The 17,096-nt window shown below is 40.4% G+C and overlaps 1 protein-coding gene across 2 annotated transcripts in view; it reads right to left on the reverse strand.

Moving 5' to 3' along the window:
- The window catches only part of LOC134358990 (adhesion G protein-coupled receptor A1), a 608,347-nt gene that overhangs the window by 270,215 nt on the left and 321,036 nt on the right, over positions 1 to 17,096 (reverse strand). For both annotated transcript variants that reach the window (XM_063071754.1, XM_063071753.1), the window contains exon 10: positions 7,741 to 7,890. In XM_063071754.1, coding sequence (XP_062927824.1) covers positions 7,741 to 7,890 — 150 coding nt within the window. The remainder of the gene's footprint in view (positions 1 to 7,740; positions 7,891 to 17,096) is intronic.

Genomic DNA, 17,096 nt, shown 5'->3' on the forward strand with positions numbered 1-17,096 from the left:
CCAAGGGCACTGGAATTTGGAAATTATTTTCAAGAAGTAAGCTAGCTGCAACAATGCTAACTCTGCTTGGATAACAATATATCGTAATTAACTGCTGGGGACTGAATTGAGACTTAATGTAATTGCCATTCCATCTTAAAACTTTAAATCTGCTGATAAATATCTGCTCTGCTCTGCTCATTGTTAAAATTGCTAATATAGAAGCTTTCCACGCGAACTACAAAACTAATATGGGGGTGTTTCTTGCTTCGATGATACATTCTGAAAAGTACAATATCACAAGTTTACTGTAAATTTTATTTTGAAGTACAAATCAGGCATGCAGAAGATGCAGAAGTCAAGGATTCACAAAGAAATTACTTTGATAAAAGATAATTTTCTACTATTCAAGAGAGGGAAAACCAGGCATAGATAGATCAGTTATCATGACATGCTGCTTGCAAGTTACTAGAGTCTATAATTAAGAATAGAATGAGAGACTACATTGAAACTTCTTAGTTGCTTGTAGAGAATAAGCATGTTTTTGTAAATGACAGGCCTTACTTGATCAAATCTATTTAATCTTATGAAGAGGTGAGTAAGTTATATTCAGCAGCTTAATCATATATTTCTCTGAAAGCATTAGAGTTAGTCCCTTTGCAGACTATTAGCTGAAACTGAAATCATGAAATTGAGGACTGATCAGTTAAAAGATTAACCTGTCAATATAACTCAAAGCAACACACATAAAAAATGCTGGTGAATGCAGCAGGCCAGGCAGCGTCTATAGGAAGAGGTACAGTCGACGTTTCGGGCCGAGACCCTTCGTCAGAACTAACTGAAAGAAGAGATACTAAGAGATTTGGAAGTGGGAGAGGGAGGGGGAGATACGAAATGATAGGAGAAGACAGGAGGGGGAGGGATGGAGCCAAGAGCTGGACAGTTGATTGGCAAAAGGGAGAGGGATGGAGCCAAGAGCTGGACAGTTGATTGGCAAAAGGGATATTTGCCAATCACCTGTCCAGCTCTTGACTCCATCCCTCCCCCTCCTGTCTTCTCCTATCATTTCGTATCTCCCCCTCCCCCTCCCACTTCCAAATCTCTTACTAGCTCTTCTTTCAGTTAGTCCTGACGAAGGGTCTCGGCCCAAAACGTCAACTATACCTCTTCCTATAGACGCTGCCTGGCCTGATGCGTTCACCAGCATTTTTTATGTGTGTTGCTTGAAATTCCAGCATCTGCAGATTTCCTCGTGTTTGCGAATATAACTCAAAGATATGGTCAAGTACAGTAACTGACAGGATGTGACTAGTAATATTCCATAGGATTGAAACTTTAAATATGTACTCTTTTTATTAACAAGTTGAAATCAGTGCAATAAAGAGCACAAAATTATGAGGATTTATTTCAGAGCATCCTTTCTTCGTACAAAGAACAACCCTCAGATTACTTTCTAACTGATGAAAAGCTTGAAAGAGTGTAGTCTACACTAGTTTCAACTTGTTAATAATAGTCATATAGTATGGAAACAGACTATTTGGCCCCAAATTCACAGCAACCAGTGGGAACTCTGTGAGTTAATCCTACTTTTCAGCACTTGACCAACATCCCTCTATGCCTAAGTGAGTTACATGATCCTCTAGACATTTTTTTAGATGCAGTCAGAGACTCCACTACCACCACTCTCTCCATTTGTGTATTCTAGGTACTCAACACTCTTTGGGTGAAAACAGCTTTCTTTGATTCTGTCTAAGTCTCTTACTTCTTCACCTACATCTCTAAATCCTCTTGTTTTATTCACCTCTGACCTGGAGAACAGTGTCCTGTGATCTAACCTGTCCGTGCCCCTCATGATTTTATATATTCAATCATATGCCCTTTTAACTTTCTCCACTCCAGGGAAAACAGACCTAGCCTCTTCTTCTCTCCTCAAAACTGAAACAGTTCATGCCAGGTAACATCCTGATGAATCTCCTTTGCAACTTCTCCAGTGGTAGAACATATTTTCTTATGGTCTGGTGACCAGAACGACATGCAATGTTCCAACTTAGGTTTGAACAGTGTTTTATAAATTTGCAGCACAACCTACCTGCTCTTGTAGTCAATACCTCAAATGATGAAAGGCAGTAGGCGTTTGTGCACTGGCAACTTCAAGGGTGTATGGCCTTGTATGCCAAGGGCTATCTGTTCTTCAATATTCCCTCAGAAATTAAAATTCAAGTGCATTTTATGGGATGTTATATTGGAGTTGTATAAGACATTGGACATTTAGAGTATTGTGTGCAGTTTTGATCACCTACCTACAGGAAAGATGTGAATAAGTTTGAAAGAGTACAGAAAAAGTTTACAAGGATCTTGCCAGGTCTGGAGGACCTGAGGTACAAGGAAAAATTGAATAGGTTAGGATTTTTTTTCCTTAGAACGTAGGAAAATGAGGGGAGATTTGATAGAGCTATACAAAATTATGACAGATATAGTTAGGCTAAATGCAAGCAGGCTTTTCCCCTTGAGGTTGGGTAGACTACAAGTAGAAGTCATGGGTTAAAGGTGAAAGGTGAAAAGTTTAACGGGAACATGAGGGAAAACTTCTTCACTCAGCAGGTTGTGAAAGTGAGGAATGAGCTGTCAGCACAAGTGGTGCATGCAATCTCAATTTCAACGTTTGAGAGAAGTTTGGATAGGTACTTGGATGGTAGGAGTATGGAGGGCTATGATCCAGGTGCAGGTTGATAGGAGTTTAAATGATCCGATATGGACTAGATAGGCCAAAGGGCCTGTTTCTGCATTGTATTTTTCCATGACTGTATTACTCCTAGCCTCATTAATATTCTGAAAATGCTAACCCTTAAGAAGGATGTACTGGAGTGAGATCAAAGATTTGACAGATTGAGGGTTGGATTTTAGGATTTAAAATAACAAGGAGCAATTACATGAATAATTTCGAGTTACAATCATCGGAATTTAAAAACTAGGAGCAAATTTTATTCATTTTGAGGAAATTTGAGAGTCAAAAAGAACTACTTCTACATTGAATAGTCTAGAAATTGGGAACTCCATAGCCTTTTGGAGTTGAAGGATACAAAAAGTGGTAAAAAAATTTCAGCTCTTCTGCAAATTGATGTGGATGTTTGAGATCAATTGTTAATTTTAAAACTGACATTGATAGATCTGTTGTCGTTGGATATGGGGCATTTATAAATAGAGCAAATATTAGCAGGTCAGCGGTAGTGATAGGGGATTCTATAGTCAGGGGGGCAGATAGGAGATTTTGTGGGGGAGATCGGGAGTCTCGGATGGTATGTTGCATCCCTGGTGCCGGGGTCTGGGACATCTCAGATCGGGTGCAGGTTATTCTTGAGAGGGAGGGCAAGAATCCAGATGTTGTGGTCCATGTAGGGACCAACAACGTGGGTAGGAAGAGTGAGGGGGTCCTGCGTAGTGAGTTCAGGGAGTTAGGTGCGAAGCTGAAGGGCAGGACCACCAGGGTAACAATCTCAGGATTGCTACCTGTGCCACGTGCAAGTGAGGCGAGGAACAGAAGGATTATACAGATCAATATGTGGCTGAGAGGCTGGTGCAGGAGGGAGGCTTCAGGTTTTTAGATAATTGGGCTTTGTTCCAGGGAAGGTGGGATCTGTTCCGAAGGGACGGTTTACACCTGAACTGGAGGGGTACTAAAATTCTTGCAGGAAAGTTTGCTAGTGCTGCTTGGGGGGGGGTTGGTTTAAACTAAATTTGCAGGGGGCAAGGATCCAGAATGTGAGAGAGGATAGCGAGATGAAGTATAAAGGACAGGTGGGGACTATACGGTTCCGGAATATTAAGTGTGACGTAGAGAAAGGTGAGGCGGAACGAGTGATAAGGAGGATACATGTGCAGAGGGATGGTCTGACGGAGCATGGAGTTAAATGTGCAGAAAGAGTAAGTAAATTTAAGAAGGACAACAAAATTCAAGGGGCTTATAGCCCGGTGAGAGTTCGGGGAGCTGGGTTATGCACAATAGGCAGCGATTTAAACAGAGAGAGGAGAAATGGATTAAAAATTCTACATCTGAATGCACGAAGTGTCAGAAATAAGGCGGATGAGCTTGAAGCTCAGGTGCGAATGGGTAACTATGATGTTGTTGGGATAATATAGACATGGCTGCAGGGGGATCAGATCTGGGAATTGAATGTACAAGGGTATACATGCTATCAAAGGGACAGACAGGTGGGCAGAGGGGATGGGGTGGCCCTGTTGGTGAGGAATGAGATTCAGTCCCTTGCAAAGGGGGACATAGAATCAGGAGAAGTAGAATCAGTGTGGATAGAACTGAGGAACAGTAAGGGCAAAAAGACCCTAATAGGTGTTATCTACAGGCCCCCAAACAGTAGCATGGATATTGGGTGCAAGTTGAATAGGGAGTTAACAATGGCACGTGGCAAAGGAAATGTCGCAGTAGTTATGGGGGATTTCAACATGCAGGTGAACTGGGAAAATCAGGTTGGTACTGGACCCCAGGATAGGGAGTTTGTAAAGTGCCTACGGGATGCATTTTTGGAGCAGCTTGTACGACAGCCGACCAGGGATAAGGCTATTCTGGATTTAGTGTTGTGCAATGAACAGGATTTGATAAGTGATCTTGAAGTAAAGGAGCCATTAGGAGGTAGTGACCATAATATGTTAAGTTTTTATCTGCAAGTTGAGAGGGATAAGGGCAGATCAGAAGTGTCAGTATTGCAGTTGAACAAAGGAGACTATGGAGCCATGAGGGAGGAGCTGGCTAAAGCTGACTGGTCGGATATCCTAGCAGAAAAGACAGTGGAACAGCAATGGCAGGTATTCTTGGGAATAATGCACAAGGTGCAAAATCAGTTCATCCCCCGGAGAAGGAAGGATTCAAAGGGGGGAAAGTGGCCACAGTGGTTGACAAAGGAAGTCAGAGATAGCATAGCATTAAAAAAGAAGTATAACAGAGCTAAGGTGAGTGGGAAGACGGATGATTGGGAAATTTTTAAGGAGCAACAGAACTTAACTAAAAAGGCAATATGGGGAGAAAAAATGAGGTATGAATGCAAGCTAGCTAGGAATATAAAGGAGGATAGCAAAAGTTTTTTTAGTTATGTGAAGAGAAGGAAGATACTTAAGAACAATGTTGGGCCCTTGAAGAATGAATTGGGAGAAATTGTTATGGGAAACAGAGAAATGGCAGATGAATTTAATAAGTACTTTGGATCTGTCTTCACTAGGGAAGACACAAGTAATTTCCCAGATGTATGGATGGGCCAAGGACATAGGGTAACAGAGGAACTGAAACAGATTGACATTAAGAAGGAAACGGTGATGAGTAGACTGATGGGACTGAAGGCTAACAGATCCCCAGGTCCAGATGGTCTGCATCCTAGGGTACTAAAGGAGGTGGCTCTGGAAATTGCGGATGCATTGGTGATCATTTTCCAATGTTCCTTAGATTCAGGATCCGTTCCTGAGGATTGGCGAATGGCTAATATTATCCCACTCGTTAAGAAAGGAGGGAGGGAGAAAACAGAGAACTATCGCCCTGTTAGCCTAACATCAGTAGTGGGGAAGATGCTAGAGTCCATTATTAAAGATGAAATAGCAGCATTATCTTGATAGCAGTGATAGGATTGGGCCGAGCCAGCATAGATTTACCAAGGGCAAATCATGCTTGACTCATCTTTTGGAGTTTTTCAAGGATGTAACCAGGAAGATAGATGCGGGAGATCCAGTGGATGTGGTGTACCTTGACTTTCAGAAGGCATTCGATAAGGTACCACATAGGAGATTGGTGGATAAAATCAGAGCTCATGGCATTGGGGAGAGGATATTGACATGGATAGAAAACTGGTTGGCAGATAGAAAGCAAAGGGTAGCAGTGAATGGGTGTTTCTCGGAATGGCAGGTGGTGACTAGTGGGGTGCCACAGGGTTCGGTATTGGGACCACAGCTGTTTACGATTTACGTCAATGATTTAGAGGAAGGCATTGTGAATAACATCAGCAAGTTTGCTGATGATACTAAGCTGGGTGGCAGTGTGACATGTGATGAGGATGTTAGGAGAATTCAAGATGACTTGGATAGGCTGGGTGAGTGGGCGGAAACTTGGCAGATGGCGTTTAATGTGAATAAGTGTGAGGTTATTCACTTTGGGAGCTGGAACAGGAAGGGAGATTATTATCTGAACGGTGTGGAGTTAGGTAAGGGAGAAATACAAAGAGATCTATCAGTCTCTGAAGGTGAATGAGCAAGTGCAGCAGGCAGTGAAGAAGGCTAATGGAATGCTGGCCTTTATTACAAAGGGAATTGAGTACAAGAGAAAGGAAATCCTTTTGCATTTGTACAGGGCCCTGGTGAGACCACACCTGGAGTATTGTGTGCAGTTTTGGTCTCCAGGGTTAAGGAAGGACATCCTGGCTGTGGAGGAGGTGCAGCGTAGGTTCACTAGGTTAATTCCTGGGATGTCCGGACTGTCTTACGCAGAGAGGTTAGAGAGACTGGGTTTGTACATGCTGGAATTAAGGAGATTGCGGGGGGATCTAATTGAGACATATAAGATTATTAAGGGATTGGACAAGATAAAGGCAGGAAATATGTTCCAGATGCTGGGAGAGTCCAGTATCAGAGGGCATGGTTTAAGAATAAGGGGTAGGTCATTTAGGACAGAGTTGAGGAGGAACTTCTTCTCCCAGAGAGTTGTGGAGGTGTGGAACGTGCTGCCTCAGAAGGCAGTGGAGGCCAATTCTCTGGATGCTTTCAAGAAGAAGCTAGATAGGTATCTTATGGATAGGGGAATCAAGGGTTATGGGGACAAGGCAGGAACCGGGTATTGATAGTAGATGATCAGCCATGATCTCAGAATGGCGGTGCAGGCTTGAAGTCTACTTCTGCACCTGTCTATTGTCTAAATTGTTAGAAAAACTTAGCAGGTCAGGCAGTATCTATGGAGGCAGAAATAATCTTTCAGATCAATGATCATTCATTCCATCTGGGAAAAACTTCAGTGAATGTTGATGAGAAAGCAAGCGTTGACTAGGATGACTCAGAAGAAAAACTCATTTTGGAATGCTGAAATCGTATGAGAAGACATGTCTGGTAATCAGGAGGGAGATAAAGAAGCCTGAAGGCACACACTCAATGATTCAAGAATAGTTTCTTACCCCGACATCCGATTTCTGAACGGACATTGAACCCATGAACACAATCACGCAATATTTTTATTTTTACACTACTTGTTTAACTATTTAAAATATATATACACTTACTTTAATACATTTATTTCACTCTTATTATGTATTGCAATGTACTTCTGCCACATAGACAACAAATTTCACAACATATGCCAGTGATATTAAACCTGATATTGATTCTGAAACATTATGATTACTTGGATAGTGTGACCGGAGAAGTCTAAAACAGCAAGTGTGGCTGTTCTCCCTAAGCACTAGTTCAAGTTTGAGGAGGCTAAATTGTCTATTCCTCTTCCTATGTTACCATGGATGTTTTCAAAGCAGAGGCCATAAGTTTAAATGATTCAAATTGTTAGGTTCATGAAAACACGGAATAGACAACTTGTTCTGATTAGTGAAATAGCAATTTTTTAAATTTAAGATCACATCAGAAAAGGATAGAATCTATAAAGCTCTTCTGGAAGTAACTGCTGAAGCATAACTCATTAATAACTTTAAAAAAGGAATTGAGAAATGAGAAAATTAAGGTGTATGACGTGACATGTACATGGAACTCATTAACAAGATACTTTACGTCTTTGACTTGATCCACGAAGACGGTAAGTTTCTGAACTATTCTAGCCACAAAAATAACATCCATCATGTCCACGAAGCTTGCTGATTCTCCTGTGTAGACCATCAGTTGGTGGGCACAAGCAACAGCATTGCTGGCATTCACTGGGATCTGAAATCACACGTTTTTTTTTACTCAAAAGTATAGAAATGGTAATCCACACATGTTCATGAATTTAACAATAATTTAAATTTACAGAGCCATTTTCAATTGTGAATTCCTCAAGTTATCACAGGGGCCCAAACAGGAAATTCAATTTGACAACAATGTAAAGGGATATATTAAATAAAAATCCACTATACACATATGTACATATTACTGGGAGGAGCGGAGTGGTAATTCCCACTATTGCACATGCACCTTACTTTGTGACATAATTTGAGAAAATATGCATGTGCTGAAATCCAAAGCAACACATAAAAAGTGCTGGAGGAACTCAGCAAGACAAGTAGCACCAATATCTTATATTCCATCTGGGTAGCTTCCAACCTGATGGCATGAACGTCAATTTCTCAAACTTCTGGTAATTGCTGCCCCCCCCCCCCACTTCATTCCCCATTCCTGTTTCCCTCTCTCACCTTACCTGGCCATTACCTCCCTCTGGTGCTCCTCCTTCTTCCTTTTCTTCCATGGTCTTTTGTGGTCTCCTATCAGATTACACCTTCTCCAGTCCTTTATCTCTTTCACCAATCAACTTCCCAGCTCTTTACTTCACCCCCTTCCACTCTCCCAGTTTCACCTGTTATCTGCCACCTTGTACTTCTTCCTCAACCCCCATCCCACCTTCTTACACTAACTTCCCTTTCTTTCCAGTCCTGATGAACGGTCTCAGTCTGAAACGTCGACTGTACTTTTATATACACCCTGCCCAGCCTACTGAGTTCCTCCAGCATTTTGTGTGTGTGTTGCTTTGTGACAAAATTATCCAGCCATCTAAACTGCAGTTGCTCTCCCAGTTTTAAGGGCACACGTGTTCAAGCATAAATGCATTTACAGATTTACGATTTTTATTTATCTTCCTTTGAGCAATAAAAATGTATTACATTTTGATCTATGACAGAGGAAAAAAAGATATATTAAGTGAAATTAACAATAGGATTGACAAGGTTCTCTGTACATAGTGCAGTGAATATGTATAATAATTGGAAAGGAAACTCTGCTAGGTGCACAGTCATGTGGCTTAGCAACAGAAATTTAAATCATTATCATACTATAAAACATATGTGTTTTTAATTATTTCACCTCATAGCTATTTCCATTGTCTTACTGCAATGATTGCGTCGTTGCATGAATTCATTGATTGCTTATCTTTTGTTATGAATAGCATGCAATATGTGTCAACGCTGTGACAGGAAATAACTGTTTTTGTTTTGTGATTTGATTACATTTTACTTAAAGGCTATGTACTTGATTACATTTAACATTGGATTTCATTTAATCAGACTTAGAATATATTTCAGTTTGATTGACAGCACATAACATTGCAATTGTTTCCATCTTAAAAATATGCAGCATTGGAAGCTTTAGAACACTGTGTACAATTTTTACCCTGGTGACTATTAGAGCATTTCATAACATTAGTATTAGATAATCATGCATAGTGTGTTTAAATGTCATTTGATTTTGGGTCAAATCAAATATCTATTACTACATACATTACAGTAGCATAGAGTCTTGAGTGATTCTATTTAGAAAGGATGTGTTGTCATTGGAGAGTGTCCATAGGAGGTTCACAAGGATGATTCCGGGAATGAAGGGGTTAACATACGAGGAGCGTTTGGCAGCTTTGGGCCTGTACCAACTGGAATTTAGAAGAATGTGGGGGGTCTCATCGAAACCTACTGAATGTTGAAAGGACTACATCAGATGGATGTGGAGAGGATATTTCTTATGGTGGTGGCATCCAGAACTACAGGGCACAGCCTCAAAATTGAGGGATGACCTTTTAGAATAGTGGTACGGAGGAATTTTTTTACCCAGAGAGTAGTGAATATGTGGAATGCTCTGCCACAGAGTGCAGTGGAGGCCAAGTCCGTAGGTATATTTAAGGAAGTTGATCGTTTCCTGATTGGTCAGGGAATCAAATGATATGGCGAAAAGGCAGGTGTATGGGGTTAACTGGGATCTGGGATCAGCCATGATGGAATGGTAGAGTAGACTCAATGGTCTAATTCTGCTCCTAAGTCTTATGGTCTTATTACAGGTTAGAGCGTCGGAATTCAGAGTTCAAATCCAGCATCCTCCGTAAGGAGCTTGTACATCCTCCCTGAGGAATGTATGGGTTTCCTCAGAGTGCTCTGGTTTCTTCCCATGGTCCAAAGATGTACCAGTTATAGCTGGTTAACTGGTCATTCTAAATTGTCCTGTGATTAGGCTAGGGTTAAATCAGAGGCTGCTGGTGGTGCGCCGTGCCTCGAAGGGCCGGAAGGGCCTATCCCACACTTTATCTCTAAATAAATAAACATAATATGTTTTTAATCAATTTAATCACATTTTACTACAGGCATCATGGTATTCCAGCAGAAGCACAACTCTTTCCTTTTGAGTTGTAACAGATCTGAGACTATTGGGCATCCTATAGGGCAGAGTAGTTACGTGCATCCTGGGTGTGTCGCCTAGACAGCCTGTTCTCTGGCACCTTCCCGTCTGCATCAACCTCAGAATACACAAAATGCTCAAGGAACTCAGTGGATCAGGTGGTATTTGTGGAGGAAAATGAAGACTCAATATTTTGAGATGAGACTCTTCACCTGCACTGAAAATCAGGAGTGGGGATAGCCAATATAGCTATTTTAATTTTATTTATTGATTTAGCAATGCCCTGCAGAGTTGGCCCTCCGAGCCAGGCTGGCCCAACAATCCCTCAACCCTGATTAACACTAACCTGATCACGGGGCAATTTACAATGACTGATTAACCATCACCCTACATCTTTGGATTTTGGGATGAAACCAGAGCGCCGGGAAAAACCCATGTATTCCACATGGAGGGTGTACAGTGACACCTTACAAAACTGTGCTGGAATTGAACTCCAAACTTTGGAATGCCCCAAGTTGTAACAGCATCACTCTAACTGCTAAACTACCATGGAAACAGCTACCAGACCAGCTATTTCCCCTCTCATTTCAGATGAAGGGGCTTGACTCAAAACGTCAACTGTCCATTTCCTTGCATGTTTCGTTTCTGGACTGTGAATAACTACTTTAAGCGAAGGGAACATGGGAGTGAGTGGAAAGGCAGCACAGGAAAACACTATCTGGTGAGCCAGGTGGCAAACCCTCAGGATTTCTGAATAGTCAGATTGTAGACTATTGAAGTTTTATTGGAACTCAAGCATTATCTGCACTTCACACGCTGAACACAAAGCAAAAGAGCTGGACTACGCTGAGGCAGGAAGTACTTGTGTTGACTGCTGATGTTGTGTGCAGTTTACATATTCTCCCTGTGACCATATGGGTTTCCTTCAGTTTCTTCTCACACCCGAAAGAGGTGCAGGTTGGCAGATTAACTTGCCACTATAAATTGCCCCTAGTGTAGGTGAGCAGCAAAATTGGGGAACAGTGATGGGAATGTGGAAACAATGGAGGATCTAGGGTAGCACAATAGTATAGCTGCTGTCATGAAGGGCCTCGGCCTGAAACATCCATTCTTTATTCCCCTCAATAGATGCTGAATTCCTCCAGTATTTTGTGCGTGATAGCTGCTGTCTCACAACTCTAGCTACCCAGGTTCAACGCTGACCTCCAGTACTGTCTTGCTGGAGTTCGTACTTTCTCCCTGTGACCATGTGGGCTTCCTCTGTTTATTTTCTAGTCACCTTCCGCATCCCAAAAACATGTGGGACAGCCACTGTTAATTCCTCCCAGTGTGCTTGTGAGTGATAGAATCTGGGGTTATTTCATGGGAATGGGTGGAAGATAAAGTAGCAATAGTGTAAACAGGTGGCTGGATGAATTGCAAAGGTCTGATGGGCTGAAAGGCCTGTTGGGCTGCTGTATGAGTTTATAACTGTATGATCATTATGATTTTATAACTGTATGATTTTACGCGTGTCCTTTCTACATTCATGCTTTTAACTAGATAGGGGTAAACTGATGAAGAAGGATGTTTGGGAAAGAAATTCTGAAGTTTAGGTGAAATAGTTATATTTGGTATTAATACATTTCCATAGAAGCATGAAGACAAAGATGCAGCTATTTTTCCCCTGTTATTAGGACTGGAGCTGAATATAGGATGTTTTAAAAAAAATTTCTGTTGCGATTTTTGATGCACAGAGCACATCTTTCTCTAAAATCCTGCTGAACAAGACAGGCTGATTCTTTGATCAAGCAAACTGATTAATTCCAGCTCTCTGGAACATTAGTGATGGAATGGAAAGATTCCATTCTATTATCATAACAAAGCCATACAGTCAACTTTTATGAATAAAAGCAACTGCTTGCATTACCTTCCTGGTGGCATTTAAAATAAATGTAGTTCAATATCAGTAACCAACAGCCAGTTAGAAAAGACTTTCAGGTGCCTTGTTTATACAAAAGTGCTGAGTAAATACCACAATTCCCCCAATCAATTTATAATAAATGATGTTAAGTCATTATTAATGATATTATTATCCACTGAACTGACATGAAAGCATCTGATACTACAGACAATGTGGAGAGCTTTTGCCATTATTCAGGCTCTGTATGCTGAATCCATTTCATTAGAATGTTACCATTGTGCTATTTTGAATGTGATTAGGGAAGCAGCTACACACAGAATTACTGTTTTTCTCAGTATGTGCACAAAAGAAATCAGGTCTTTACTTGCATTATACCTTTTACTGATTTTACAATGCACGTAAGACCTTACAACCAATTAAACTACAACTGGTAGGAAAAAAAGTTACACAAAATTCTATCCACAGCAATCATCACATTTGGCTTATGGTTTTGGGCAATATGAAGAAGTAGATTTTGCATCTTTTCAACAGTATCACTATACTGCTCAAGAGATTATTCATCCAAAAATATTTTCTCATCGAGAAAATGAACAATCAATTCTGCTCTTTTGAGTCAGTTATGTTGGCTAAGACATTTTGAGAAACCTACATTCTTTTAAATCTGCTTTGTGATTCGACATAGTTGTGAGAAGAGAAAAAGGTGGGTCATGAAAAAGCATTCCAAATTGGATTTAAGTTAGTTTCATTAAACTAAGGTGTGAAACAGCCCCTGAAGGAAAATCAACATCAAAGGAATGGGATGCATTCAAAGAGCAGATGTTGGGGGCTTATTGAAATGAATTTCCAAAAAGAAAAAAAGTGAAGAACTGTAAAATTGTACCACCTCTAGACATTGATGAACATATAAGGAATATAATACAATGTAGCAAAAATAAAGAAGAAACCAGTACCTAGAGATCAACACTGCAGGAGGTATAGAAGTAGTACAGGGGTGAAATCGTATAAGAAGTTTATTAAGATGGAAGGTGCATGAAAAATTGATGACAGGTACAGTGTAATCCAAGATATTTTATAAATAGATTAAGTGAAAGAGATTTGCAAAGAATTTTGCCCTATAGAGCTGTAGAACTCCAAGCTATAACCTCAGTATGGATGGTTCCTTATATCTTGTCTATCTTCACGTTAGTGGGTAATGCAGGTACTGAAATTCAAGAGGAACTAGGATGTGACAGAGCAAGAGGGAGAGGGAGAGAGGGAGAGAGAGACAGACAGACAGATGGAGGGAGGGGAAGAGAGAGACAGACAGACAGATGGAGGGAGGGGAGGAGAGAGAGGGAGAGAGAAGACAGAGAGAGAATAAGAGAGGGAGGGATGGGGACAAGAAAGAGTGTGAGAGAGAGAGAGGGTGAGATAGAAGGAGGGAGAAGCAGTGAGAGAGAAGGAGAGAGAAGTAAACTGTTTACATTGGTTAGTTTAAATTATTAACTAACAGTGATTGAAAGAAGATAATTGCTTAGGGGAATAATAGATGATGGAAGTTTGGAATTTAGGCTAGATACACTGGACAACAAAGATTTTGCTTCCTGAATACCTTCAGGTGTATTTTATGAATTTTGGGCTACTGATCATGAAAACACAATGAAATTTCCCTATCACGCACCATTTTTTAATAAACTTATGTTTATTATTTCAATTTATAATTCAAGTCAATTAAAATGTTGCCTACAATGTAAGCTGGAAAGTCTCCTATATTGTCCGGGCATGCTTAGGAGGCACAGCTGCTACATGGCAGGACAGGTTTTAGTAATAATTATTGGGTTCAGGTCTGTAAGGATGGAATTTGCTATCACCAGGCACAAAAATAACTATGAAGGATTTTGATATTTGAGACAGATGCTTCCTAGAATAACTGATGCCAAGATTAAGAAAAGCATTTTTGTTGGTCCACAAATCAAACAGGTCATCAATGACAGGCAATTTGAAGAATTTCTAGTGGGACCGGAGAAAATCACATGGAAGGCATTCAAGGAAGATGTTGACATTTTTCTCAGCCTCTGCAGAGCACCAAATTACATGCAGCTGGTTGAAAGCATGCTTCAAGCATATAAAACCATGAAATGCAACATGTCACCATAGATACATTTTCTGCATTCCCATTTAGACTTCTTCCCTGCAAATCTTGGTGCTTTTAGTGACGAGCATGGTGAAAGGTTTCACCAGAACATTGCAGTCATGGAGAAAAGATACCAGGGCAACTGGAGTCCATTGATGCTGGTGAATTATTATTGGACACTTAAGCCAGAAGCCTCTGACACTCAGTACAAATGAAAATCATTAACAAAATATTTTTAACCTAGTTGAACTACTGCAAAGCATCAGCACTATTATGCAATTAAACATATTATATTCAATAGAAGTTAATTTGTTGTTTCTCCAAATTCCTAAGTGATACAAGTAGTCTGAAATTATATTTGTGTTCATCTTCAAGCAGTCTATCATAAACAAACAAAAATTCTGAGGAAGCAACACTTCTGAAAAAATTTGTTGTCCAGTGTTATCAGGTGTGAGAAAGCACCTGGATGCATGGCCTGGGAGAATGAACTGTATGATTCAATTAATGTAGAAATAAAGCTATTTGAGCTAGTGGATTCCCAGGTAAATAACCACAAAATCACAAGATATAAGAGCAGAATTAGGTCTTCTCTGCCATTTCATCATTGCTGATCCATTTTTCTTCTTAGTCCCAATCTCCTGCCTTCTCCCCAAATCCCTTCATGCCCTGACTAATCAAGAACCAATCAACCTCTGCCTTAAATATAATAAGACTTGGCCTCCACAGCTACCTGTGGCAAAGAATTTCACAGATTCACCACCCTCTGGTTAAAGTATTCCTCCTCATCTTTGTTCTAAAAGGATGTCCCTCTATTCTGAAGCTGTGTCTGCTGGTCTTAGACTCTCCCACCAAAGGAAACATCTTCTCCACATCCACTCTATCAAGGCCTTTCACCATTCGATATGTTTCAATGAGGTCACCCCTCATTCTTCTGAATAGAGACATCAAAAGCTCTTCATATGACAAGCCATTCAATCCTGAAATCATTTTTGTGAACCATTTTTAAACCCTCTCCAGTTCCAGCACATCCTTTCTAAGATAAAGGGACCAAACCTGCTCACAAAACTCCAAGTGAGGTCTCACCAGTGCTTCATAAAGTCTCAACATTATATCCTTGCTTTTATATTCAAGTCCTCTTGAAATGTATACTATCATTGTATTTACCTTCCTCACTACAGACTCAACCTGCAAATTAAACTTTCAGGAATCCTGCACAGGGACTCCCAAATCCCTTTGCATCACAGTTTTTTGTATTTACACTCCATTTAGAAAATAAACAACCTTGTTATTTTTTCTACCAAAGTGCATAAGGATACACTTCCTGACACTGAATTCCATCTGTCATTTATATGCCCATTCTCCTAATCCGTTTAAGTCTTTCTGTAACCTCTTTATTTCCTCAAAACTTCCTGCTCCTCCAGCTATCTTCATATTGTCTTCAAATTTTGTAACAAACCCATCAATTCCATCACCCAAATCACTGACATATAAAGTAAAAAGAACTGGTACCAAAACAGACCCCTGTGGAACACCACTAGTCACTGGCAGTCAGTCAAAAAGGGACACAACATTAACTGATTCTCCACTGTCTATCCTGCTTATTATGTCTTCAAAGAATTCCAACAGACTTGTCAGGCAAGATTTTCCCTTGAAGAAAACATGCTGACTACAGCCTATTTTATCATGTGACACCAAGTACCCTGAGAACTCATCCTTAACAATCGACTCCAACATCTTCCCAACCACTGAGGTTAGACTAACTGACCTATAGTTTCCTTTTATCTGCCTCTCTCCCTTCTTGGAGAGTGGAGTGATATTTGCAATGTTCCAGTCTTCTGGAACCATTCCAGAGTCTAGTGATTCTTGACCAAGATCATTACTAATGCCTCCACGATCTCTTCAGCCACCTCTTTCAGAACTCTGGGGTGACTTATCTACCTTCAGACCGTTCAGTTTCCCAAAAACCCTCTCTCTAGTTACTTCATACACTTCATGCCTCTTGACACCTGGAGCTCCCACAATACTGCTAGTGTCCTCCACAGTGAAGACTGATGCAAAATACTTATACAGTTTCTCATTTTATGAATATTTTATGAATACTTATTCATAACCTATCTAAACAATGGTAACTAAGCAAGCAACAGTTTATATTTCATATTGTGCTCTGCAGGGCAGATAAACCAGACCAGATGAGAAGGAAAGATGTTATTGCACTTCACTGATCACAGGGGAAATTGTACCATACCACAAAACCCTCAAATACGACCCTGGAGATTCTGTTAAATACACTGCAAACACATTGTATCTCATCTAGAAATGAATCAGTTAAATATTGCTGTTATTTTTTTTACTGTCAACCAGGAAAAGAGAGAAATCCTCTGATACCTTCTAAAATGAGCTAAGGCTGTTAGCAGATTGTTGCAATTTCACAGACTGGGAAAAACTCATTCATCAGAGATGAGATTATTTGATGAATCCAGGAAGCCTTTCTGAGGGAGGGACCTTATGTTAACTCCAATAAGCACATGTGCGCACATGCAAAGCCATCCATTCTTACCCGATGGCCAACAGCAGGAAGTACTTGCAGTGAATTTCAGGAACATAAAGCAAAATGGGAAAAAGCATTACCAAAATCACTTAGATATTGCAATTATTGTGGAGAACAACACAAGTGGTTGTTAAAGAACTGTCGAGTGTATGGGGATAAGTCCGTATGTTGTGAAATAGAAAATAATTGTTACATTAAAGATGCCATTATTGTAA

This window comes from Mobula hypostoma, chromosome 19 (assembly GCF_963921235.1).
Source record: "Mobula hypostoma chromosome 19, sMobHyp1.1, whole genome shotgun sequence".
Lineage (NCBI taxonomy): Eukaryota > Metazoa > Chordata > Chondrichthyes > Myliobatiformes > Myliobatidae > Mobula > Mobula hypostoma.